The sequence below is a fragment of the Sceloporus undulatus genome, chromosome 6 (assembly GCF_019175285.1).
Source record: "Sceloporus undulatus isolate JIND9_A2432 ecotype Alabama chromosome 6, SceUnd_v1.1, whole genome shotgun sequence".
In the NCBI taxonomy this organism is placed as follows: domain Eukaryota; kingdom Metazoa; phylum Chordata; class Lepidosauria; order Squamata; family Phrynosomatidae; genus Sceloporus; species Sceloporus undulatus.
Genome location: NC_056527.1, coordinates 152,383,448 through 152,411,048, shown reverse-complemented (window position 1 = coordinate 152,411,048; position 27,601 = coordinate 152,383,448). Strand labels below are relative to the sequence as shown.

Below are 27,601 nucleotides of genomic sequence, written 5' to 3'. Positions count from 1 at the left end.
AATATGAAATCGTGAGTACAATGCATATTTATTACATAATTAGAAAAATCATTTCAGAACCTAAATTGCAGACAAAGATACAAATAGGTATATTACAAGGCATTCGGAGGTCGTCTAGAACATACATTTTTGGCAATAATTAAGTGGTTGTTGCATTTTTCACTTCATAAAATATAATTTAGATTTTGTTTAAAAACACTTTCAAAGCTGAAATCACAGCCATTTCTGCCCAACTCTTGGAAACATGCGAGTTTTCACTTTTTCAAGGCTGCTGTTAACTCAGGAACAACCTGACAGAGAAAAAAAGACATTAAAATAGCTAAATTTAAGTGTGTGTGTATATAAATAAAAGGTAAAGCATGGAAGTGAGACCACATCCTAAGAAACTTATGTATGAATAGATGCTTTTAATAAATGCTTTGAGTAGATCTCAAGAACATTTGGATACTCCTACAAAAACTATACTGACCAAAACCCAGTTAAAAGTATATTTTCTCATGTAATATGAAAGTGTTCCCCAGCAATCAAACAACACTGAAAGTCCTGTCTGGCTTTTTTATTCTTTTCTGCATACACACACAGGTTCTACCCAGTGTTGTGTAATAAGGAAACTGTGTGTTTGATTATGAACTTCACATTTGTTTCGTGAGATGTACTTATAACCTGATAAATAGGAAGCCACAACTCTGAATCTGCAAGACAAGATGTTGATGACCAGGACTCCATTCATACGGCTGCCACAAGTCAAAGCTGTCTTGACAGCACATAACAAAAATCAACAAAGATGGGATGTGCAGAACCAGGTAATGAAGGACCTCTAAAACAACTCTATCCATACGTTGCAGAGGAAACGGTGCCAACTTCTTGGCAACTGCTGTGGGTATGCCACTTAACTGAACTCCGGCCATGCTGCACAGTGAGCCTTACAAATTCTCAAGAGCAGCCGTGTGTGAAAACAGGTGGCTGATTCGCTTGCTGACTACACCTGAAACCCTACGCAAGCCACTTGCACAAACTATCAGTTACCTTGTACTTCCAGGGGCTGGAGGATGCCCTCACTCAGAGAGATCCCAGCTGAACTCAAGACTGATGAATATAGCCTCTCAATTATTTAAGAGATCTACATTTCCATTAGGTGGAAATAATGCGGTCGTACAAAATTTATTAAGGAAATTGTCTACATGTTGTTTCTTCCGAATGTCACTTTGTCTCCAGCTTATTAAAAGGCCCATGTTTACTGCCAAGCCAGCAGGCATTAGTTCAGGCATGGCATTAAGTGCTGGCATGGTTTCTCCTGTCTCTCCTCCATGGGTTATACCAGGAGTCCATGCCAGTTGTGCAGACTACATGCTAATCGAACCCCAAAGGTGAGGGGCAATCGAAGGCAGAGGGAAACTCAAAGGCAGGGAAAGGCAAACATCATTGGCAACACCAGTATACTTTTTTTAGACACAGGACTTGTATGGTGTGAAGTGAGATTTTCAGCAAGGGCATTTTGTGAAGAAACCTGTTAGAAGACCAACCTGTCAACCACAATTCAAATTGCATCTCCACAGCTGCATAACAGAATATGAAATTGGTCATGAAATTGATTAAAACAAAAAGTGACCAGAAGCTCAATTCTGATTTCAGAAAAGAAAACAAAAACATAGAGGTGGAGGGGAAGGCCTTCACAGATTAAAGCAAGGCTTTCAGAATCAAAAATTCTCCTGGGGAACTTTCTTTTCCCCAATAAGAGGGATCAGAAAAGTTGCTGAGGCTGCAAAAATGGATACTAGTTACCCAGCCTAAGTGAAGTTCCACACATACCTAGAGACCAATAGGTACAACCAAATCGGGCTCTTAAGTGCAAAACCTGAGCTTCAAAACTGCGAGTACAGGAGCTGTTTGGTGAGATTCACCTTAAACAAGTCTGCTACCAAGCCATAATCTGCAACTTGGAATATTGGTGCTTCTGGGTCCTTGTTGATAGCCACTATGGTCTGAAAGGGAAAACAAACAAGGATTAGACACAGCCGGGAAGTACTCTTGCAGTCTCTCTGTAGGCACTGGAGGGCAGCTCCTTTGCTTTTTGCCAAGAGTACCACAATTGCTCTTAGAAGAAATTTCTGTTCCAGTTCACAGTAGAAAAATAACAGTAAGGTAGAAGAACTGAATACAATCTGAAAAGCTGCACATCTGTACTTCTGTGCCCTTTGGAGTACTGCAGTTCTAGGTGCCTCATTTTGAGAAGGATATACACAAGTTGGAGAGGATTCAGAGACGGTAACAAGGATGATAAAAGGTATGGAGAACAAAACATGGGGAAAGGCTGAAGGAATCGAGCATGGCTCTGTCCGATAAAGAAAACACTGAATGGGGACATGATTCCACTCTAAATAGCTAAAGGACGGTCACAGAAAGGAAGGTGCAGGTTTGTTCTCTGCTGCCCCAAAAGGTAGAACCAGGTCTCATGGTTTTGAGTTACAAAAGGGTAGATTTCAATTGAACATTAAAAGGAACTTCTTAATAGTAAGGCCCGTTTGGTAATGGATTAAATACAGGTAAGGATATTGCTCTGATTTTTAATACATTATTTACATCCAGAACTAGCACTCTTGGCAAACAAAATTACTGTATATACTCAACTGCAAGTCGACCTCATGTACAAGTTGAAGGCAAGTTTTGGGATCAAAATTGAAGAATATGAAATGACCTGTGGGTAAGTCGAGGGTAAAATCTTGGGGCATGTAACAAAGGATCTAAATGATGAAACAAAGGAAAACAATACCAAAGAACTACCAAATTATGGCAGGCATAATTATTTGGGCTTCCACTAAAGGCTGGATGGAAGAGAGGATTGTGCTTCCAGGACAGATTGCACTCTTGCCTTTCACCAGGGGATGGTTCCCTTTTTAAAAAGAGAGAATATAGTATTTACATTGATCCATGGATAAGTCGACCTAGGTTTTTGGGGTCAGGTTTCTGACTGAAATTTCTAGACTTATACATGAGTATATACAGTAGACTAAATATAGACTCATGGAACAAAAATGAGAGAAAGGATAAAAAGAGCTAAATTCAAGCCACAAACCCTAAACAGCTTGGGGCCAGGATACCTGAAAGCCCAGCTCCTAACAAATCTATCCTGAATCTGAGCTATCTAGAATCTGAACTTCCTGACAGTAAAAACTGTTTGACAGCGGAATACACTGCCTTGAAGTGTGATGAAGTCTCCCGGTTACAGATTCTGGATGGCTATCTGTAGGGAGTGCTTTGATAGTGTCTTCCTGCATGGCAGAATGGGGTTGGATTGGATGACCCTTGGAGTCTCTTCCAACTCTACATGATTCTGTGCTTCTAACACAGATTCTATTTTCTAATCAGCTAGGCTGGCCGCTCACAAAACTAGAAATAATGTCAGCACAGCAATGGTTATATATAGTAAAAACCAACACAAACAATGATACGCCACTTGCTTTAATAAGCCTATTACAATAATTGTAAGAGACCTAATTAATACATAATTAAAGACGAACATAGCATTTAACTCCAGAAAGGAATGAGGGAGGGAGAGGAGAGGCAATCCATTCTTTAGAGGGGGGAAAAAGCCTAACTTTCTACCTTGTCATAAGTACAAATAAATTATACATTTTGCTTGCCGAAAGCTTTGTGGACCACTTTCAAAAGCATCCTTGAAGTGTGCAAGTTCACAATGCCAGATAATTCACAGCAAAGGGGGGGATCCACTCAAGAGACTGTTGCCATAGTTACAGAAGGGATTTCTTTTTTAACGTTTTATATAAATCTGATCTGTTTGAGCAAATACATCAGCCATCTAGTGTTGATAATAAACACAGAAGTAGGGCACCGATCAAGTAAAAGAAAGTTAAGCTCTTGAAAATCTGTGCTGTGAGCTTAAACACGGGAGCAATAGTGAGAAAGAGCTCTAGCTAAAAGTCTATGGAAATCTAAATATGGAACATTTTCCAGAAGCAGGACACTGAAGTAACAGTTACTACAGAAGTGATATAAAATCCTGATCACTATTTATAGTAAAGACAACTTTTCTAGCATTACGCAATGGAACATTGTGAGCATGAACAGAATTTGGCTATTCTGCAGTGATTTCCAATGCATCCCCCATCTACCACCACAGATTTCCATGCAAGGAATAGGAAAATTGATGTTTTAGACTAGTGGTTCCCACACTTTTGTCCTCCAAATGTTTGGGACTTCAGCTCCCAGAATTCCTGACTGTTGACCTAGTTGGTTCGAGCTCCTGGGAGTTGAAGTCCAAAACACCTGGAGGACCAAAGCTTGCAAATCACCATTCTACACCATTCTCAAAAAAGTAACAAGGAAACAACAAGGATTGCAAATGTTCACTTTTAAAAGCCACTGCAACAAGTAAGGGCAATGTGTTACTCTTCAAACGTGTAACAAGAGGAACAAACTGCTTTTAAGAAGTAATTTTCCAGTCACTCTAGCAGAGGTGCCATTTAAAAGGCATCTTACCTGGAGTATCGGCTGGCACACAGGTAAGGCACACTTCGGCAACATGACCCTGTGCTGAGCATTACTATGAGCATGTGTTTTTCAAAAACCTCCACAAAGGGACAGCAACATTTAAATCTGCCATGAATTCACTATTAAGCTGCTGAAACTAGACCCCAAAAAAGTGTAGTGTTCCAGGACACATAGCTGGCTACAGGAGCATGTGCAGAGTGAACACGGAATTGCTTTTAAAGTTATTTTGTTTTTGTCCTTGTCTTGTTTAAACCAAAAGGGCAAGAGAAGGTCTCATTTAAAAAATAATTCAAGCCATCTTCCACTGGCAACAATCTCGATCTGAGCAATGCACCAGCCTTGCGTCGGCTGAAAACATTTCAGCAACTAACGAGTTAAACCTTTTAAAGTTTTATCATCATTTTATAATAGGTTTCCATTTGAATGGATAAATGCTAGGACGTTCAAAGGCGTCTTTTACTTTATGGAGTAGTAAGTCCATAATTCAAATTGCGCATTGTTATGCATGGATTCATGTGTCAGATTCTGAAATAGATGAATGTGAGTCTTGCTGTATAGGATTCGCCAAGATAATGTTTTCTTTGGGCTAAAATCTTAACAGGGGGGCTGCAGAGGCTGAAATCAATGTATTTCAGAATGCGTGCAGGTATTAACATACTATCGCACGTACTTTTGAGTTATAACATGATCTATTGTCAACCAACTCACTTTTTTAGAATAGAATTAATCTTTGACCAGTGTATGTTTCTTGCCACCGCCACTAGTAAACTGAGGATTTTACACTGTTTTCAGCATTATCAATGGCCCTCTTTGAGGTACACACTCAAGCACTCTACCTTGCTGTCTTTCATCCCAGCTAGATGCTGAATTGCTCCAGATATTCCAACAGCGATATACAGCTCCTGAAACAAACAAACAAACAAAAATAAGATTGAAAGAAACATTCCAAACTAGGAGGGGGGGGGACCTATATTCTAGAAACAAGCATTGCAAACTGGTGCCTTGGGCTGGGCATAAGGAACCTTCTGCTGTTGAACTGCCATTCCTACCATCTCTCACCAATGGCCAGCCTATCAAACAAAGGCTGATGGAAACTAGGGTTCAAGAGGACAAAAATACCATGCTGAATGGGAGAAATTAAGTAGCTGCTTGCAAAGGGCTTGTTGGCTTATTTTGGAGTGAAATACTTCTTCCCAAGTTGATTTTTGAGACATCAATACCAAACATGTAGAATGTTCTGGTATGCAGTGATTTTAAATAACCCCAAATTCTCCTACCCTTGCCTGGCAATAAGGAGAGTGCCGCATGTTTAAGACCAGAAATGTTTTGGATTTCAGATTTCTTTGGATTTTAGAATACCTTTATTTGCATATACTGTATATACACTGCCCAACCTTCTCATCTGTCCATCATCATGCATATGTTAGGGAAAATGGTATGAAAACACCAGAGAAGATAACACATATCCTAGGGCTAAAATGGGAAAAGTCAGGAATCCAATAGTCAGTTTATCCTTCTATCAATCCTCTCTGCAACATGAAGCCCTCCTTCAAGTCCAGCATTTGGGGGGGCGGCGGCGGGGGGAACAGGCATACAGAAAAGAGGCTTAAAAGTTGTAGTGTCTTGTTTTAGGATCCAATAAAGTCAAAATGCATCTTAATTTGTACATATAAAAGGACACACAAACACCTTACAGTCCATAGACCTACTGCTTCAATCCAGAGCTGGGAAAATACACTTTTTGGACTTTAAGTCTCAGAAACCCACAGGCAGAATGGTGTCCAAAGCTCTGTTCCAGTCTGCTGTGAAGACTATCAGAGACTGGTATCCTTCAGTTGCAGAGTTAAGCAACTATACCTGACAGCAAATTCCTTATCTGTAGACAATGAATGTAACTCCATGAGCATTCACTTGAAAACAAACCCCACAGATTTCACTTTGGCTTATTACCTAGCAAGTATGTGTAAGATTACTCCCTTAATATGACTTTTCCCCAAAAGGGCGTTTGGCTGATCCTGTGACATCCATGGACATGATAGACTGGGAGGAAGTGAAGACTGCTACAAATCTCAATAAATATGACATTTCCCAACACAAAGCCTACTTCTTCAAGACGTTTGCAAACGTCTTGGATTTTGTTAGTCCTTCAGTGTTAAGGAATTACAATGTTTACATTACAAGAGGCAAACCACTTACTCAAGACAAGTTCCCAAGGGATTAATTGTGTTAAAGAGCTGTGAAGGTAACAAGTCTCAGTAACTGATCCCCCTTGCACCCTATTTCCAAAAATGAAGGTGCCATGTCATTACAACCAGACTTTTCTTTATACCTTATACAATCTGGAGGCCTGCAGAAAGCTGTAGAAATACTTGAAATCTATGTGAAGTTCTTTAAAAAGTAAACAGATACTGTACAAACAGAATGTCAGATAATTTTTGCATCTATTTTATAAAATACATTTTATAATAATTTTAAATAAAATATAATATAGTTTTATATAATTGTTTTTGCTAGTCCCAGCTACAGAAAACCCACTGAATCAACTCCTGACTGGTAAGTCAACATGGATGTAACTTCCACTCTTTCAACAGGTCTACTTTAGCAAAGAGCAGCAAGTGGATTATAAGTAGGGAAGAAGATGTGTGTGTGTATGTGGGGTGGTGGTGTATACACACATACGCACACCTGTGCTAAGTGTGTGCATACACATGCACAACGATCTGAACTAAATGAAGAATTCTTCGATTTAAGGACTCCAGCCATAGTAAAGGCAACATGGTGACCTAGTATACTCTGACTATTTTAAGTGTACAGCTTGCATCTAAATTCTTGGTCTCATACACATACACACTAGCTAGTGTTAATGTTATTCTAATCTGTTCAGAGGCCAAACATTAATGTCTACACCTTATTGTCCCCAATGCTTGTTAGCATATCTGTATATTGCAATAACGTGGTAAAGACAACACATCATTAAGTGTTTGCAATTTTCAGTGTGTGATACCTCCCATGCTATTTGTTTATGCTTGTCCTCATCGTGTGTGTATGTGCCCTCAAGTTGCCTGTCAACTGAACATGTGTCACAGATCCACCTGCCCTCTCACCAGGAATAAGGGATCATGGCTAGGAAGAGAGCCAAACAGCAGCAAACAAACTGGCTTCCTCTACTAGAAGTGCAAGTTCTCTTTTGTACCTGATGTGATGGAGAAAACAAGCAGCAACACAGGGGCTGGAAGGATGGAAGAAATTCTGGATCCTTCCTACTTTTAGTAGTACAGCAGAATTTGGCTTGGCAGAGGTTCTAGGTTTTATTCCCACCAGCTCCAAGTAGAGTGTTCAAATAGTGGGTGATATGAGCAATAGTCTTTGCCTTGCACCCTGAAAGGTTACAAGTAACATGTTGTTGCTGTTGTTGTGCACCTTCAAGTCTTTTCTGACTTATGGCGACCCTAAGACGAACCTATCACAGGGTCTTCTTGGTAAGTTTCTTCAGAGGGCTTGCTATTGCCATCCTTTGAGGTTGAGAGAGTGACTTGCCCAGGATCACCCAGTGGGTTTTCATGGCTGAGCTAGAATAAACTGACATAGATTGTAGAATACTCTCAGCCTTTAGTCCCCCATCTATAGTGGACTTCAACTCCCAGAAGCTTCAGTCATCGCCATCAATGGTGAGAGGTTCTAGAAGATTAAGTCCAAAACACATGGAAGGGCAAATGTTGAGACTCACAGGGGTGGGTGTTATTCACCTGTTAGTGTTATATGCATGTAAGTTCCCCTGCAGAAGCACTTGGATATTTTTGTCTGATGGGGAATGTCCATAATCGGCTTGAGGTGGCAGAAGTGCATTTATATATGTACAGTGGACCTTTGTTATACGCTGGGGTTTGGTTCCAAGATCCCCCGTGTATAACAAAATCCGTGAATGCTCAAGTCCTATTAAATATAATGACATAGCAAAATCATGTCCCTTATAAAAAATGGAAAATCAAGGTTTGATATTTGAAATTTATACTTTTTTGGAACATTTTTAAACCGTGTACTGTATACTTGAATCCGTGTATAAAAAATCTGTGTATAAGAAGGGCTGACTCTAGGTGCCACTTGGCTGCTCATATGCATTTCATGTGGAAATGCCCATGCCCATTTAATTGCATGTTCAGTTGTGCAATGCCACTAATAAGGCAGTATTATGCAATTGCCAAGTAATTTTGTGAGCCTATTGTTATGCTCTGTGTCTCCTTGATATAAGATCTCGGCTAATACTGACCTCAAGATGATCACCAAGAATAAGGTAGGTTTCTATGTTTCTAACTCCTCCAAACTATAACATTGCTTGCAATAATAATGATGATTATGATATTTCTTACTGACCTCTCCCCATGGATCGAGGTGGGGAACAACAACAAATAATGTGCAACATCAACTAAACACATTAATTAAAACATGCAGCAATTTAAAGGGACAAATAAGCCATGCACATTCTAAAACAATTCACCTTTAAAATGCTTCATTCAAAATTCACAATTTAAAATAATCTCAGTATGCCTGCTGGAAGAGACCTTCCTCCTATCTTTCACTTTCTGCCCATCCCTGAGAACTGGAAAAGAGGGTGGGGTGGGAGATACGAATAATATCAAGACCAACCAACATCTCTGGACTTCTTCTCACAGCCATAATCATCCTTAACTACAACTTGTCCCACATGTCATCAGGGAGGAACCACAAACAGTGGGACACTTGGAAAGCCAGCAGAAAGTTCCTCATCAAACCCAGCTCTTTCTTCTCTCTACAGTAAAAACGTGTAGCTATAAGAGACTTCTTGATTTCAAGAATACGATTAAAAGCAATTAAGCCCCTTTTGCCTCTCTAAATATGGACCCTTAGTATGTTCGTACTGCACTGGAAGAAAGTCCTTAAACCCCAAGGATTGAAGTCATTCATGTTACTAAAGACTCTGGCAGGTCAAACATTTTCATCCCTTTCTAATCCTTTTCACTTTAAGAACTTATATGGGGCTTTGATCAACCAGGACACGTGATCACTCTTAAGAAGTGTGCTTAGGGTGTCTGCTTGAGTGCAGGCCCATACAGCATTTCTTTCTTTCTTTTTTTCCCTTCTCTCCTGGGAGCAGCACATCAATTGCTTTCAGCTAAATGCACTCTCATATGAATATTTTAGTACAATTTAATGTTTCTGCACCAACCCCTGAGGAGCAGAGCATCAATTTGAGAACACAGTTCTCTTGGACTTAAAAGCCATGCTGGATAATGCAGGATGAAAGGGGCTGTCAGTCTCCAGCTTTTTCACAAGTTAAAGGAAAGGGTCTGAAAATTCAGTCCCGGCTGCATACAAACAGCTCTTTGAAGTTTGTGAGTCAAACATGACTTTTCAACGCTACCAACTACTCAGAAAAAAACAGTTTCTCAAGCATGGCCAGTGTCTCCCCAAAACTTTTAGCTAGTTAACAACAATGGCTTACATAACTTAGTGTATTAGTCAAATATGTAGATGTAATGAAGGCATACCTCAGTTTTTCACATGCTAGGAGGCCTGAAAATATAGTTTACCCATGTTGGTATTTGCAGGAAGTTTAGCACAAGGTGCTCCAGAACATACTTTTCTGAATGTACCATTTGATGAGGAGAAATTACTCCAGAGTTCCAAGGTTTGCAGACATGTTACTTATATACCCCTCAAAGCAAACATTCACACAGAAACTCCTGAGGTTCTTAAGCATAAGTCCAAAAGACTTAAGATGACATTGTCCAAAAAAATAAATAAATCAAGAAACAACAGTCCAAATGAAGATAAAGCTGCTGTATCATTTACTTTGAAAATAATAAATTAAATATACCCTGATCTCCAGTTCATAATTTGTTGTTGTGTACCTCCAAGTCATTTTTGACTTAGGGTGACTCTAAAGCAAACCTATAATAGGGTTTTCTTGGCAAGTTTCTTCAGGGGGGTTTGCCATTACCTGGCAGAAAAATCTTCAAAAGAAGTGCCAGCAAACACCTTCCACCAATACACATAAAGCAAGGTGATCTAGGTACTATACGAATAACCTTCCTTCTTTGACACAGAAGAACTCAAGCCTAGGAACAAAACAATCTGAAGTATTGTAATACACATTGGGAGGAAGAGACATAAGCCACCATGGCTTAAAATAGAACTCTCAGCAAAGTTAAAGTGGCTTCCTGCCCAACACAATGAAGGCAGAAAGATACCCAACTAGTGGGACTACCAGTTTAACACTGCTCCCATTCACACTCTCTCAAACACACACCACCTCCCAAAAACTTGCAGAGAAACCCAGAAGTTGAAACTATTTGTTATGTCTGTTATGATTTGGGGGTGAAAATGTAGCAGTGCAACCTACTATAGGGGCAAAAATCCTCCCACTGGCCATCTCTATTCCAGACCATTACCTCATGCACTTCCCAATTATTGGCCATATAATCAGCATCATCAATCAAAACTCCATCCACCCTGCCTCCAATACAACCTCTACTCAAGACCCAGCCAAATTCCCTACTGGGCCAGTTTATTAGTCTATAAATACACCCATAAAAGCATCAGTAACAAACACTCTCCTCCACCATCTGAAAGACAGACAGAGATGAACATCTCTCATATTCTACTTGCTCCTTATTGCTCCTTATTCTTTGTGTATATTTAACTGAAGTCCTCAAATGTAATCAGAATTCAATCCTTATTCCACTAGGAAAATGAGTTCTACTCCAATGGCCTGGTTTTAACTCTTAATCCAAAATACCTGTAAAAAGTACCAAAAAAAAATCCATCAAATATAACACAAATTCTTGGAAAGCATGCTTAAGATGTCTGCTTGACTTGAACCTGGGCTCCAGCCTCGAAAATCAGAAGTCAATAGTTTTAGTTGGCAAATATAGATTTTGTTTGTTATCCTAAAAGATAGCTTTGAATCCTCACACATGAGGAAAGGAATACTCTTATGATAAGAAATGAATATGTGGACTCAAAGGAAAGTAGCTGATTTTCCAGCAGGAAACAGTCAAAAATGTATTTCTAGAGCTTGTCAAGACAATGCATGAATACAGCAAGATGTAGCTACTATGAAAAGAAGGGTATGTAACCTGGTGCTTTCCAGATATATTTTTTACTATAGTTCCCTTAACTTTTAACAGAATCATCCATGATTAAGCATTATGAGAACTGTAGTCCAAAATTTTTGAAAGTCACCAGGTTTCTCCTGGTATGTCAAACATCAGGGTTTCTGTGCAAATCAGAAACTCGGTTAAGCTATCAATTAGGTCTTCCATAATGTGCTTGATTCTACCTTACTGAACTTTGAAACATTCAGTACTCAGAATTCTACAGCCTCCATGATAACCTCAAAACGCAAATACTGTATAGCTAGTTCTTCAAACTTCCCAAGTGTAACAATACTGTTATAATAATCAGTTCTCCTGGGTTACAAGTCTCATCCCCAATACTTTCCTGGATTTCAAAATGTTCTGCAATACTTGGAAACTTTGCCTTAGGTCCTTAAATACAATATTCTCCTATACTACTAGGACATGTAGGCCTGAATCTTACTGTTAATCCCAACTAGAGTAATCACACTAAATGAATGGATCTGCATACATATGAAAACATAGCTCAACGACTGACTCAATGGGTCTTTTCTCACTGGAAATAATCAGCAGTATTTGTACTTCAGTATCTTTGCTCTAAAATCACTCCATAAACTAGACCCTTTACAGCAACTGTTCTACACTCCTTGCTTCCTTTGTAATTTGCCAGATTCTTTAGGTCCTGGTCACACAGGAAGGAAGCAAAAGATTCAGCAAGCTCAGCTGAAAAGGAGCCACCAGTCTTGTGCATGTGCATACAATTCCTTTCCAAAAGTAAATGTCTTAATTGTTACACATCCCACACGACTATGAAAGTGATTCAGCCCTTTTGTATCTATGGGGACAAATAATGCACACTGTAATAAAAATAACTGACACATCAAAAGCCCACTCTTAAGTGAACTCTTTGGCATAATATCCCAAAGGAAATAAACTGTAACGTTAAAAGACTTTGGCATCAGTGATCTCCCTTGTTTGGCTAGATTAAGATGCATTTCCCATACATGTTTATCTGACACTAATACGGCAAAAAGGCTCAAGCGCATTTGGTTCTGTTCATCCCAAAAGACAGCTCTTCTGTCAAATAATATTCAGATCACACCCCGTGCCATACCCATTTCACACGCCACTATGATGTCAGACACACTGCGGGTGATGATAGCACATTGTGACAAGCCTCACTTAACCTGCACAAACGACACCACACACCAGAAGGGAAGCCTTGTACCATTCACAAAGCAAGATGATATGTCAGGCAGAACAGGGAAGAGTTGTAACCATCACAAAAGCCATTCTAGGCTGCAAAAGAAAGAAGGGTGAGAACTAGCAAGTCACCGCCAGCCACAAAGACTATGAATTACCTGCAGCTATATTGGGAAAATGAAGCAATCCTAGGGAAGAATTAGCAGTCTCTGCAGTAAAAGTTACTGAAACACTTACCGGTGCTACAATTTTGCCTGTCTGTCCAACTTGCATATCATTGGGGACAAAGCCTGCATCAACAGCTGCCCGAGAAGCACCAACTAGATGCAAGCAAAAACAAAACAAAATTATCTCAGAAAAGTCTTTTTTTAATTCATGAAAATTGTGGGTGACGATTAGGAGCCCTGGTGATGCACTGGTTAAACACTGCTCCTGCAGCCACAACATTGTAAGTTCAACCCTAGAGGAGGGTTCCAAGGTCCACTCAGCCATCTATCCTTTCGTAGGTCGGTAAAATGAGTACTCTGCTTGTTGGGGGCATATTGGCTTACACACGGTAAACCACTTAGGGAGTGCTAGTTCACTGATAGGTGGTATAGAAATGTACAGTACTTGCTATTGCTAATGATTTTGGCCATCCTTTTCAGCTGAACCCACTCCCAAACCACATCTTACATGGTTCTGGAGAGCGTGTCCCCCAACCTCCAGGAGTAGAAGGAAAGGGGGAGGTGAAAAATCCTGTTCCATGAGCTGGTCTCTGCTCACAGAAATCAGGGCCAAATCAATTTACTCCCTCTCAAATGCAAAAGAATTGCTCCATTTCACCAAACTTCACACAGTACTAAACAAGTCTACATCCCTTTGGGAGAGACAGTAATTCCAACCAGCATTAACACCAAGAATTGTTCCATTATAAATATTTGGGGAACCAAGAATAAAAAGAACTCTTTACCTGCGGCATGCAACTGATCTGCAAGATCATACAAAAGTTTGAAGTTTTCTCCGCTCTTCAAGCCTCGGCCTTAAAAATAAAATATGGAGTCCATTCAAATCTCTAAAAATGGCAACACTGGAGATTTCACTCATCCAACCCAGTTAATATTTTAAATTCTGCTGCACAGTTATGTAGCCCTTGTATGAAACCTGAATGCTATTTGTTTTAGTCATTTTGATTAACATTGTTTCTTCAGAACTGCAGAGGATTAACCTCTTTATTCCTTCTCTATCAACAGTACGATCGTTGTCAAAAGAGAGAAATTAGACAATTAAATCTTAGCAAACTGCACTCCACCTACTAGCCTGAGGGTTATCATTTCAAGTAAGAAAACAGTGAGCTGTACTCTGTGCTGCTTTCTTTCCTTGCTGAACTACAGGTAACAAATTAGGCCACATATCAATTGCATACACTTGAAAACCAAATCATTTCTCAAACTAACATCTTGTACACATTGTTTGTTATCACTGCTAATTGATAAGATAAACCCTAACATTTTTGGTTATTTTCCCCACCCAGTCAATTTGATATGCTGGGCATTTCCCCATTTTCTTGCCTTTCTTGCCACAAGACAGAGCTTTTCAGATTCAAAAGGAGGGACAGTAGGAGGGTCTGCTTTCCTGGAAATTTTAGCACAATTCTAGTTAATTAACGACCACTTACCGCCTGATACAACAACCTTTGCACTGGTCAGTTCTGGACGGTCACTTTTTGTTAGCTTTTGCTCAAGCCATTCCGACTGACCAACTGGTGAAGGAGCAGATACTGTTTGTGTGAAAAATACAAAGAGACTCCATAAATTTCCTGGAGGTACAAAGTCTTTCCACAGCCATTGCCTTCAAGTTTAAACTCTATATTCAAGCAAAATCAACTAAATTATAGCCTCCCACTTCTTAGCTGTGTATTCAAAAGAACACAGTGGGGTTGTCCGCACAGGCCAAATGGGCCGTCCTCCACTCCAGCCAAAAATCATCTGGTTTAGACAACGTGGGCCAACACTTGTGTCAGTATTATGCCTGATCCTACCTGTGCAGACAAAGATCCAGAGGATCTGGTCTGACCCAAAGATAAAAATCCTTTACCCCAGAATAAAATAGCACTGGTTTTCCACATATATCAGGCTGTTCAGACAACCCTCTCCCCACACTCCTTAGCTTTCTGGTATGCAATCCATATGAGAAGCCCCCCCCCCCCCCCCGCTGTCTCATCTGATGCAGAAATGGGGTACCTGGCCACGTGGGTGCAGCCAGGTGCCCTGTTTCCACATCAGACAGGGCGACTGGGAGCTTTTAAAATGGATCACACACCAAAAAAAGGTAAGAAGCAGCCCTGGGTCAGTGCTGGGACAGGTGGGTAAACAGCCACCCATCCCTATGCTAACCCAGAGGCTAACCCAAATGAGCACCAGGAACAGGACAGCATGGGTTCAGCCTGTGTTGTCCTGCCTCTTCTGCTCAAGTCCAGGTTTTTAATAAAATATTTTTAATAATTTTATACACATATTTTTAATAATTGTGTACACAGAACCATCAGAATTCAAAGGTGTTGCTATCTCAGCCAACATGTAGCACGTTTTAGATTTTGGAGTAGTTCAGATTTTGAAACTCCAGATAAGGGACACTCAACTTGCAATTAAATAATCAAATAGTCATTTCTAATAATGACATAACTTCATTTTAAAAAATGAATTGTTTTTAACCCAATTACAACTTCAACAAAACAAGCAAAACAAAATGAAACACTCACCTTTTTCTAAACTAGCACTACCGCCACTCACTGCTGCAGGCTCAAAAGAAGTGCCTCGCACAGAGAACACCTTTATTTTTTCCTCACACTTCACAGTGCATAGGGCATTTCCTATAAAATAAGATCACATTTGCTCTTGAAAACACAACTGCAATCCCCAAAAACTACTCTTCTTAGCAGAAGACTATTATGGTCACTGCTGCAAGAAAACTATTTCAACCAGTGAAAATTAAAAGGCTCAAAAATCCAGTTGAATCGGTTTCACATTTCCTTGATGTCATGGAAGTATTACTCACTGTGCCAACCAAAGGGTTCTGCTTTTACACAAACCTTCCCTGGTTTACATATTATTTTTCTCTCACACTTTAGTGCACTTGATGAAGCAGAACAAGTCTACAAAAGCTTATGCTTTTCTTCCAGTTAGTCTTAAAGGTGCTACAAGATTCCTTTCTATACTTTAAGAATCTGACTCATTCCAATTTTCAGGTAATTCATTAGGACTATTTCAGTAATACTCATGACCACCCACCCACAATCACAAAAAATAATGCTTGGGGGCTAGAGAGAGCAGACGTACCACCAGAACCTTTCACACAAGGCTTCAACAATGGCTACAGAAGACTGGACGCCAGGTATCTGAAATCGCATCACATACACTGGGGTGAATAAAGTATGCCCATCCAGATGTTGGAATGCAACTCCCAATATTCCTCACTGTTTGCTAAGCTCTCTAGAGCAGAAGGGATTTGCAACTCAAGGGCAGCTCATGGGCCATATTTTGTCCACCTCTGAGATATACTAAGAAAGTCCATGCCTTCAATATGAATCACAAAAAAGTACTGTCTAGGAGGGGCATATGTGTTATTCTTATTTCATAGAGGGAAATACAATAGCCCTACTTTATTCAGAACTAAATTGCACTGAGTGCAGTGAGCATTACATCCCAGTAAATGTGGAAAGGACTTGAGCCAAAGAATGATGGTGGGCCATTTCAGCACAGATCTTATGCCTTGCTTAGTAACCTTCTGTTCAGCCACACTTTTCTCATTCCGGTATTTTAAGTAAGCCTGACAAAGTACAGAAGATGGGAAAAGCAAGAAAGAAGCATGCAAGCCCAAAAGCTTAATAAACCAGTTTCCTGGTAACAAACCAGGATCTATTAAGCTACAATAGGTTTGTATTAGTGTAATAATGTGAATAGATTTATTAAAGATGAGATTGTTACGTCTGCACCAGACCATAACTAAAACTTGTTACATCTACAAATAAAACTAAGATTTGCAGATGGTAGTTATTAGATGATGATGATGATGATCCTTTATTTATAAAGCACTGTAAATTTACACAGCGCTGTACATACAATCTAATAGCAAGCCTGACTAGAACTGTGCAGGAATAGGATAAAAACTAACACCTTCCCACACAATATTAAAAATTAGTTCAGAAAATAGAAAAGCAATCAGGGATGAAGAGAAGCCATCTCTTTCTCTTGGAAAATTAAGTTACATCTCTAGGGAGTGTTATAAGGATTTCTTAACTGTTTCTGAAGAATGACTGGCTATGTAAAACAAGCATGACTTCGCTCAAGAGGTCACAACTGCTGAGAAGAGATAGGAGCAAGTCTAGTCTAGTCTAGTCTGTATCTGAATGAAAAATGAAGTAGTTGCACCTTTAATTCTTTGAACCAAATTGTATAACAAACTTATTCTAAAAGGCAGCTTTCTGGAATAATGTATGCTCTTTACAAAGCAGTTCGTTTATTTCAGGTACCAGTTTGTTCTCAGGAAAACCTGCCATTAGGAAACAGATGTTCAATCCTAAACTTGGATGTCTCTTGATTTTCATACAATCTACTTCCATAAATATGCTTAGGACTGCAAACTGATCATAAATATTAAGTGCCTTGTGAGAAAACTGATTCAAGACTGGGCTGTGAAGCTGTGGATTAAGTATCATTCCCCAAACCCTTGATCCATTTAGGTCTTCTCATTTACAAGGATATGGAGGGAGCTAACAATAGAGAAGCACAAATTATTTTAGAAAGAAAATTATTAGAAAGCAAATCAAAACCTATATGCAGTCCATCAATCTCTGATGGCAAGAGAACATTGACAAAGGGGAAAAAAAGGATATCCTGCCATAACAAATTTAAAAGACATAAAGGCTAATGCTTTCATGTCTAAATTAAATTATGGGATCAGACAAGCATGATGGAGCTAGACAAACAAGGGCTGCAAAATAATTAGGGAAAGTCAATTAAATATTACAAATAATTGTATCAATGTCTCTCTTAACTAAGAAAAATAACCCTATGGATTGCTGGATTCAGAACTAATGTAACCCATATTAAATAAAGAGGACTATCTGAATGTCTCACAGTTGGCAAAATCTTATCAAAAATGCATTAACAGAAATACAATACATTTGAAGCACGTCAGCAGATTCTGTTAATGAAGAAGCTATATCTGGTTTCTCAGGACTTTGAACTACAATCCTATAGTACCCAGGATGATGCTATTAGTTGTGTCAGAAAAGCCATTCCCACTACTCCACTCCTCTTATCAAAGTGATTTTTATCTTTACTCATGCGAACCTCTATACTTCTGTATGTAGTAGTGACTCACAGATGGACAAAACTCACCTGCATAAATTGTTCTGACAAAAGTGTCGGGAGATTTAACATCGATTATGTCTGAGATAGGAGCAACATCAAGTTTTGCTGCCAGTCTGGGAAGAAGATTCTAAACATTAAAACACACACACACACACACACACATATATATATATTTAGTAACAGCTACTGAAAATGAATTAGAAACACATGTAAAACTAATTGATTACTATTCACATTGTATTGTTTGTTTTTAAAGATTTTTAATAGTCAAGACAGCTAACAAAGCCAACATGATGCAGTGGCTTGAGCATTGGACTATGACTCTGGAGACCAGGATTTGAATCCCCACTTGGTCATGGAAATCCACTGGATGACCTTGGGCAAGTCACACTCTCTCAGCCTCAGAGGATGACAATGGCAACCCCCTTCTGAAGAAACTTGCCAAGGAAACCCCACAATAGTTTCACCATAGAGTTGCCGTAAGCCAATAATGATTTGAAGGCATACGACAACAACAGCTACCAAACACTGCTAAAATAACAAACTGAACAATAAATAAACAGTTCTTCTCCCTACATATGCCTGCCTGAGGACTGAGGTCTGCTGAGAGAGCCCCCCCCCCCAAAAAAAAGGCTATGGCAACAAAATAAAAGAAATTCCTGGTTGTTGGCCCAGAAAAAAAAATAGACTTCATAAATAACTAAAGCTTCTAAGAAGCATATACTGTATTAATTCTGGGTCATACATTTGCACTGGTTTAGGGCTCACTAACCTTGGAATAATAGGTCTGGAGTGGATTTTATATACACTCACCTTCCCAAAGGCAGATGCTCCGGCACAGATGTGGGTGTAATTAAACTGCTTCTGAGTTGCCAAAATCAATGGAGTCAGCTCCTCTGGGAATGAGACATATTGGTCAGAGCACCCTGCATTTTCTAACACAATGCTGATTGCAAGGAATCTTAAACGGCAAACAGTATTTGTAAACAAGCCTCACCAGGCAAAAGTCCTTTGTAGGCATCATGCTGGGCAAGAAGAACTTTGGCGACCCCTTGCACTTTGCTGAGCTCTTGAGCCACCTGTGACAAGAAGGGAATCTTTATGAGGATTCAGCTGCACATGCAAGGCTTTACTGCTGTGACCAGATGCTACAGTCCGGACTAGTGCCCTTTTAAATAAACAGTAAGATAGGACTCCCCAGCCTGAAGAGTTTGTGAGAGGAGGAAATGGTTGCAGGAAAGACTTGGAATAACACAGAATTCTGCTTCAGGACTCCCACATCTTACTGTCTAAAACTCTGTTCAGACATCCTTCAGTGCACTCTTGTTCTGCACCTAAGTACACCATCCAAATACAACCCAAACTGAAAATTCATATTGCACTCTCAAATCTTTTGTTAATTTTTTTGTTTTAATATTCTGGTTTTTGTATTTTCAATTTCTTCTTCATGGTCTCTATGACTCACACAACCAGGTTGCAGAGCATATTTGGAGCCTTCTGGAATCGCTAGGCAGACTTTTGGCAGTAGTTCCATTCACCCCAACTATACCCTCAACAAATCTGATCATTCATTTTCCTGCAGACAAGAATTCTTTTTTTCTGTCTCAATTATGTTGTTGAGAGTTTACTATAAACACAAGATGATGCTACTAAAGTTTCCAAATCTTACACAGATTTTCCAATTATACTGTGCTGTAACAAGCAATTATACAGTGGGCCAACCACATTCACTGGAGTTAGGGACACAGGACCCCTGTGAAAGTGGAGAAACCACAAATAAAAAACACTTTGTTTTCAACCTGAAAGAACACCTTTCTAGGGATTTCTAGGTCCTCCAGAGCAACCAACATCTGCTGGAAGTTAGCCACAGAATTGTGCTGTAGGATGTATAAATGCTTTGGGAAGTGTTCTCTTTAGGTATCTCTAGGTTCTCCAGTGCAATATCTGGCAAAATTTACCCAAAGAGTCACATTGGAGGTCCTAGAGATTCATAGAGAGGACATATTAATTAAATCCATGAATAATCAAATCTGCAAAAGTCAAAGCCGCAAATGTGGAGGGCTGGCTGTACCGTGCTATAAGATATAATAAAGGCCTAAGGACAGCAGAGCACTACTTGGTATCACTGCACATTGGCTTTTTATCTGGTTCACTGAACAAATCAGACATCCCATCAATGAAAGCAGAACATGAGTCTCACTTGGCAATAGCAGTGATGTAACTATGCCAACTGCACATTAAGGCAAGTTTAGGCAGCCCTTCAAAGATCAGACATAATCACCAAACCCCATGCTCTGCTCTCCTGAGTTCCTGCCTCCCCTTACTTCAGCATAGAGAAATCATGGTACGTTTGCTTACCTTTTCACAGTTGGTGCCGGCTACTAAACAAGATACTTCGCCTCCAATACGTTTGGCTGCAGAGATGGCATTTAACGTAATAGGGGTAAGAGACTCGTTGGCATGCTCAGCTATGACCAGTGTGCTCTGAAACCGGTGGAGCAACAAGACCTGAAAAACAGGATGAGCAAAGAAGGTTAATTCACACAAGATGAAGATTCTGCATGGACAACTCATAATAAGTTACACAGAGTTTATTGAGTAAGTAGACATATACGTGGTGCTCTTCCAAACAAAATTTGGGATGTAAACCTTTGGCTCTGCATTCTCTATTTACGAAAAAAGGGTTCATGTAATTTGTATAGTAAGGGATCTCATACAAAAACAGCTGAAGCAAAACTTGCTTGGATAGGACAAGCAAGGACATCATGTTATCACATTATTTATTAGGAATTTAAGCTTTTCCTCCAAATCAGTATATCAATAAGATGTTCCTCTCCATCCCTTTAAGAAGATGGAGTTGAAACACTTATTCCCAAAGCGTCTCCTCCCTGACAGTCTTCTGGATATCATTAAATCTCATTCACAAGTGAGATTTTAAATTGTTGTATTAAAAGCTTAACCAAATACAGTATAACATAACAAGTAATATGGGTTTTCTAGAATATTTTGAAGTGGAAGCATTTCAAAGGTCCTAGAAAGAGCACAATCTGACCAAGTGTGCTTATTTGATTTAAATTTTCTCTTTTAAAAAAGCACCTGTTTAATAACTCAATGGTCAGTGAGTTTTTGAACTGAAATATTTAATTAGGGAAAAGAAAGTTAGCACAGTGTTGTGATTTAAATATATTGAAATAAACTCAAAGTCTTTGCATTTTTACTACAACACACACTCCCCTTACACTATTTGGTTAACTTTAAAGGGACAGAGTACTAGAAACTATTCAATGCACATTTTACAACATCCAACAAACTGTCCAATAGCTGTCCACTTGCTACTTCCAACAGAGTTCAACTCCAACTACTGAGGTCATTGGGACACCACTGGTTTCACTATCTGCTAGTCTTAAAGATGCCACAAGTTGCTTATTTTTTGCCTCAACAGATTAACTCAGTTGTCCCTCTGGAAATTACTATAATAGGGAGATCTAACCCAACTCTTTTTTATGCAGGCATTGAAGATAATTTGTTACACGAACAATGATTTAAACTACGGTTTGTAATGACGAGCAGAACGGCCCAGGTTCCTGTAAGGCAGTCAAGATTTCATCTTAAGCATATTAAATCATACCACAGAACATACGCTTTTAGAATCATTTGAAGTGAACTACCACTAACAAATTACTTATTGCCAATACAGATCAAAAACCATATTTTTGATTATGTTTCAAATATCAATTTCTATGACAGTTACAAGACGGTAGGCACCGTTTGACAAGTAAATCCATGCTCGCATGGCAAAAAGCCCAAACTTGCCAAAATGTATAGTCCCGTCACAGAGCAACATACACGGGATTGCCGAAACACAGAGTCTTATGTTCCCAGGGGGAGTAAAATGTATTTAGAGTCAATCCTGTGTTTTCTAGAGAGGAAGTACAGTGAGATGACCATATTTTCCATCAGAGGTAATACCTGCTGGATTTCACCTGAGGAGCAGAAAATAAATGTCATAAAAATAAATCAACGCTGAGAATCTGATGTGCTATGTATTAAAAATTGTTTTACTTTTGCCTGCATGATTTTTAACACCTTTTGCCCAACAAAGAAGCCAACGGAGCTTTGAAAGCTTGCAGCATGCATTTTAGTTGTCCAATAAAGGTACTGCTGTTTTGCAGGTTTTGGATATTATAGACATTTTTCCAGACTTTTGCTTGTTTTGGCTCACATTTCTGGGCTTTCCCCCCAAATGTCAAATGACTGTAGGTCAAAGGAAAAGTCGCACAAATCATACAAAAGGTGTTCGGGGAAAGAGGTGATGAAGATGAAGTAGGGAATCTGTGTGCCAAGTACACCATGTCCAAACTGAAGTTTGGCCCAAATCCCACGTTAGGCATTTCTTCTTTATGAAGATTTAGAGATACTGAGCTAAGCAGAAGAGACTGTAAAAAAGCAAGAGTGTGGCTTCATATTGACATGTTTAATTTGATTAAAGACATCCGAATTACTGAAAGATTTGATTCCCGTGCAAGCACATTTAATTCATTTATTAATGAGTTTATTATATTAATGTCCTACCTTTTTTCTAAGGAGCTCAAGGTAGCTAGAGCATATAGGCCTGTTACACAGACTGTCAAAATAAAGCTGCTTCGGGTCTCTTTGGAGGTATGCTATTTAAATGATGCATGGGTCCTAAGAGTCCGGAGGTTGCGCCAAAGCCACACTCCATTCCTAAGCACTGGAGTGCAGCTTTGGTGCAGCTTCCGGATTCTTAGGATGCATGCATCATTTAAACAGTCCAAAGAGACCCGAAGCAGCTTTATTTTGGCAGCCTGTAACAGGCCATAGTTTCACACAACCATGCCTGGCCACCCATTTCATGTTCACAACCATTTTCTGAGATAGCTTGGCCTATGCAATAGTAACTGGTCCAGGGCTAACCAGTGACCTCCATAGCAGAGTAAAGATTTGAACCCAGGTCTCCCAGTCTCCTAAAACTGTCAACATCTATAGGATCAACATGGCATTCTTCCATCATCCAACATACTTTTGACCCTTTCTCATTTACAGGAAGGATAACCATTATGCTCATCATTACTGCGGCCAATTAATTACCCGGTGTCCTATCTTCTCAGAACAAGATTTCCACGCATAAGCAGGCTAGACCTCATACAGCCCTCCATTAAGGCCATACTTAATGCTACACCAGTTTGACTGAACCAGTTACACATTTCATGGTCCACTGTCATAGCCTTCAAGAGCCTAGGCAGGTCACCCCCATGTTATAATGGTATGACAGGGAAGGAGTTTGTTGAGGTGTGTAAGATATAAATATGAATATTTCTTAGCTTATGTAGGATTTTCAGACCTTACAAGACTGCCATCAGCCCTCTGGTTTTCTTACTACTTTCTTACTGCTGCTGTTTTATTACTGCCTTTCTCCTTCCTCACATTCCCTTGGGAAGTCAAAACGAACATAGTGAAGGAGGTGGGCTCTGGTGTGTCCTTTGCCACACTGGGAATGTAGCCAGACCTCTGTACAAAAACCAAGGGAGAATGGAATGGCACATCCTGGAAAAGGATGACATTGGGCCAACTGTGAGAACAAAACCATCTGAGACTTTGTCCCTTCTCTACATCCTGGAAAAGGGCAGGGCTCCAGCCAACCATGAACAAGAGCATTACACACTATACGTTTTCTTCCACTTGTGCTGACCTACTATATATGCTCACCTTCCGTTCTGCGCTCTTATAGCAAACAACAGCAACATGCCCTTCTGCCTTTTTTCTATATAAGCACAGGCATAATATCTTTGGCTCTCCTTATCCCTTGCACTTTATATGCATTCTAGCTATATGGATGGGAGACCGACCACCAACAGAAACCGTAAAACAGCAATTACACTTGTCCCTCTACGTTTGAGGCTTTGACTCTTGCGGATCAGAGTTTATTAATATGCTTTCTCTAGGAATATCTAGGTCCCCCAGTGCAACTCTGTGGTCACCTTTAACCAAAAGTCAAACTGAATGACATAGAGATACCTAGAGAGAACTCTCCACTAGGAGTTTGTAGTTCCTCCAGTGCAGCTCTATGGTCAATGTCTGATAGATGCTGACCACAGAGTTGCACTGGAGGACCTAGAGATGCCTAGCAAAAATAGAGGGACAGGTGTAGCACTATGCCTTTCATTAACTCTGAATGTTGCACAGTCTCCCAATGGTGATAATTTATTGTGCCAGAAATGCACACATGATCAACAGTGAGGAAGAGAAAGGACTAGGAGGTTGTATTTGTTCATGTATAAGGGGCTTGACATATATCCTTTAAAACACCATAGTCAATTTCAATATTACTTTCTACTTAACCGAAAGCAAAGGCTACACACATTGAGTGTAAAGGCCCTACAGGACTCCTTGCCTTTAACAAATGCCACATACGTTTTCCTCAGGCAGGTTGCAGTTTTGGGGTACTTTACCTTCCCAGGAAACCTATAACATCAATAGATGTGAGGCAGAGCAGTCAGCCTTTGCAGCACATTGCGGAAGTGAGACGGAGGCTGGCTGGATACATTTATTGCACGATATTCCTTGAAATGAACATTACCAGAAGCAATCTGGCATATTATGCAAACAAAATAAAATGGGATTGGACTTAGAGAGTAAGAGAAGATAAATGTTTCATCCTAAACTGCATTTAAAGTGTCCAACTGAGAGAGCTTTTTTTAAGGGTAAGGCGTCCCAAATGTCTTTAGCAGTAAAATGTATAGTCCTCTTGATCACTTATTGGGTGCCATCACTTGCCTTAGAGACCAAGGTGACCTTCTCCAAGCTGAACCCAGCAAGGCTAGGCTGGCTTAGCATTCAGGGAACTGCAGGCCCATGCATCTGGAAGGCAATGTGTTAAGTAAGGCTGGCTCAATCCTTGCAACTCTGGCTCAGCCAAAAGAAAAGGGAAAGACAATGTACTCATTTTGCCACCTCTGCATTTTGTATTAATCAATACAGACTATACTTATCCGGTGTTTTCAAAAGCCTGACTTTGAGAACATAGAAGACAACTAACATACATTGTGATTCTGGCTCCATTTCTTGGTCAGAAAGCAGCAGTCGGACCTCCGCATTGGCAGCTTTGGCTTTTGCGGATTTGGTTATTTGTGGATTAGACAGAGGGACAAGTGTATACACCTACTGTATATACAATATGTGTGTGTGTGTGTGTATTATACACACACACATATGCATTCATACATCCATAGTATGTCTGCATATATTGGGTGAGAGCCAGCATGGCTCACTGGTTTCAGTGTTGGACTACAACTCTGGAGACCTGGGTTCGAATCCCATCTCAGCAATATAAACCCACCGGGAGACCTTTAAGTCACACTCTCTCAGCCTCAGAGGAAGGCAATGGCAAAAACCTCTCTGAACTAACCTTGCCAAGAAAACCCCAGGACAGCTTCGTCTTCTTTGTATTTTGCATTCTTTATCGTGTGTTTTGGGCTTTCTTTGCATAATTAATTCATTGTTGTCATGTTTGCTGTTATCTAACTGACAGGGAGGGAGGGAGGGAGGGAGGGGGTTGTTTTGTACTTTGTATCTGCCATTTTTTGGTGACCTTTGCTTGTAATCCGCCTTGATTCTGCAAAGGAAAGGCGATATATAAGTCAATTATATTGTTGTTATTGTTATCTTAGGGTCGCCATAAGGCAGAAACAACTTGAATGAAGGCGTGCAACACACACACACACACACACACACACACACATATATATATACATATGTCACACTCTCTCAGCCTTTTCTGACTTCCGCAAAGGGAGCTCAGCTGGAGCCCAGCGCTCAGACCTTTGACCCACTGGGAAGGCGGCCGAAAGGGCCTACCTCGCAGGGAGGTGGGTCAAGGGCACAGCCAGCCCTTACAAACCACTCACCGCTCTCCGCCCCGAAAGAACCCCCCGAAACATGGCTTCTCCCTCCGCGGCTCCTCCTCACTCCACCTCGGCTTCTCCTTTTCCTCCTCAGGAGCGCCTCGAGTTGCGACCAGAGGCCTACTCTGAGGAGGTAAACCTCGCGAGATTTCACGGGAGCGCCGCCATCTTAGTCGAGGGCAGCGAAGCCAGGAAGCACCACCCCTTTTCAATCGCTGATGTTAGCGCCGCCATCTTAATCGAGGGCAGCAAAGCCAGGAAGCACCGCCCCCTCCCCTCCGCTCTCTTTTCATTGGCTAGAGGGAATTCCGCCATCTTAGTCGAGGGCAGTGAAGCCAGGAAGCCCCGCCCCTCTCCTCCGGTTTCTTTTCATTGGCTGGCAGCCTTAGCCAATGAGAAGAGGCGTTACCTCAAGGCGTGCCCTCCATTTCATGACAAGCCACACTGGAGAGATAATCCAGTTTGAGACCGCTTTAAGTGCTAGGGAATTCTGGGAAGTGTAGTTTTGTGAAACATTGAGCCAACTCTGTCAGAGAGAGCTCTAGTGCCACAATAAACTACAATTCCCAGGATTCCCTAGCACTGGGGGTGTGTGAAAAGTTCATTTCGCATGAATACTCCCCAAATTTCCAGTATTGCAGAGTGAAACACTGAGAATTGTCCATTAAGTTTGCTGCGTTTGCCATCTTCTGGTCCCTTTCTAAGTGTCTTATCATTCTCCACAAATGTTCTAAATAGAAATAAAAGGCGATAATAAAAGGAAAAATATATATATCTTATAAAAATCTTATAAGACTATATATCTGTCACACGATCTGGACACTATAATGTACTTCTATTGATGCAGCCTAAAATTGCATTGGCCTTTTTAGCTGCCGCATCACACTGTTGACTCATGTTCGACTTATGGCCTACTTTCTACTGGAACAAGGAGGCCCTCCTCAGATGCCAGGAGGTATCCAGTGTTGAATCCTATTCTTAAATTACCTCCAGCACCACAAGGAGCCAGTATGGCGCATTGGTTTAACTAAGGGTGTGTCCACAGTGTCGAAATAACGCAGTTTGACACCACTTTAAGTGCTGTAGCTCCATCCTGTGGAAATCCTGGGATCTGTAATCTTACGAGGCCTCTAGCCTTCTCTGCCAAAGAGTGCTGGCGCCTCTTGAAACTATACATCCCAGGGTTGAAAGATACAGTATAGCCGTGTTAGTCTGTAGAATCGGTATGCAGAGACATATTGTAGCACCTTTGAGACTAACTGAAAGAAAGAAGTTGGCAGCATGAGCTTTCATAGACTTCAGTCTACTCTACTTCCAAAATGCATCTGAGGAAGTAAACATTAGTCTATGAAATCTCATGCTGCCAACTTCTTTCCTTCAGTTAGTCTCAAAGGGGCTCCAAGATCTCTCTACATACATTTGGACATTACATTACATAAATGCACCCGAGGAAGTAGACTGAAGTCTATGAAAACTCATGCTGCCAACTTCTTTCCTT

General features: G+C 40.3%; 1 protein-coding gene across 2 annotated transcripts; it reads right to left on the bottom strand.

Annotated features, from left to right (window-relative positions):
• Positions 1-9: 9 nt before the first annotated feature.
• ETFA (electron transfer flavoprotein subunit alpha) lies at positions 10-26,276 on the bottom strand. Of its 2 annotated transcripts, none has more exons than XM_042474828.1 (12): positions 26,107-26,276; positions 20,540-20,689; positions 19,179-19,260; positions 18,995-19,077; positions 18,209-18,308; positions 15,568-15,678; positions 14,485-14,586; positions 13,780-13,848; positions 13,065-13,147; positions 5,346-5,411; positions 1,902-1,982; positions 10-290 (listed from the first exon to the last, which is right to left on the bottom strand). In XM_042474828.1, the coding sequence occupies exons 1-12, from the start codon at positions 26,137-26,139 to the stop codon at positions 255-257; spliced, it is 996 nt and encodes a 331-aa protein (XP_042330762.1). In that variant the 5' UTR covers positions 26,140-26,276; the 3' UTR covers positions 10-254. The 2 variants fall into 2 exon arrangements, with proteins under 2 accessions (XP_042330762.1, XP_042330761.1); XM_042474827.1 differs by lacking the exon at positions 26,107-26,276 and adding an exon at positions 25,608-25,670.
• Between the last annotated feature and the right edge of the window lie 1,325 nt (positions 26,277-27,601).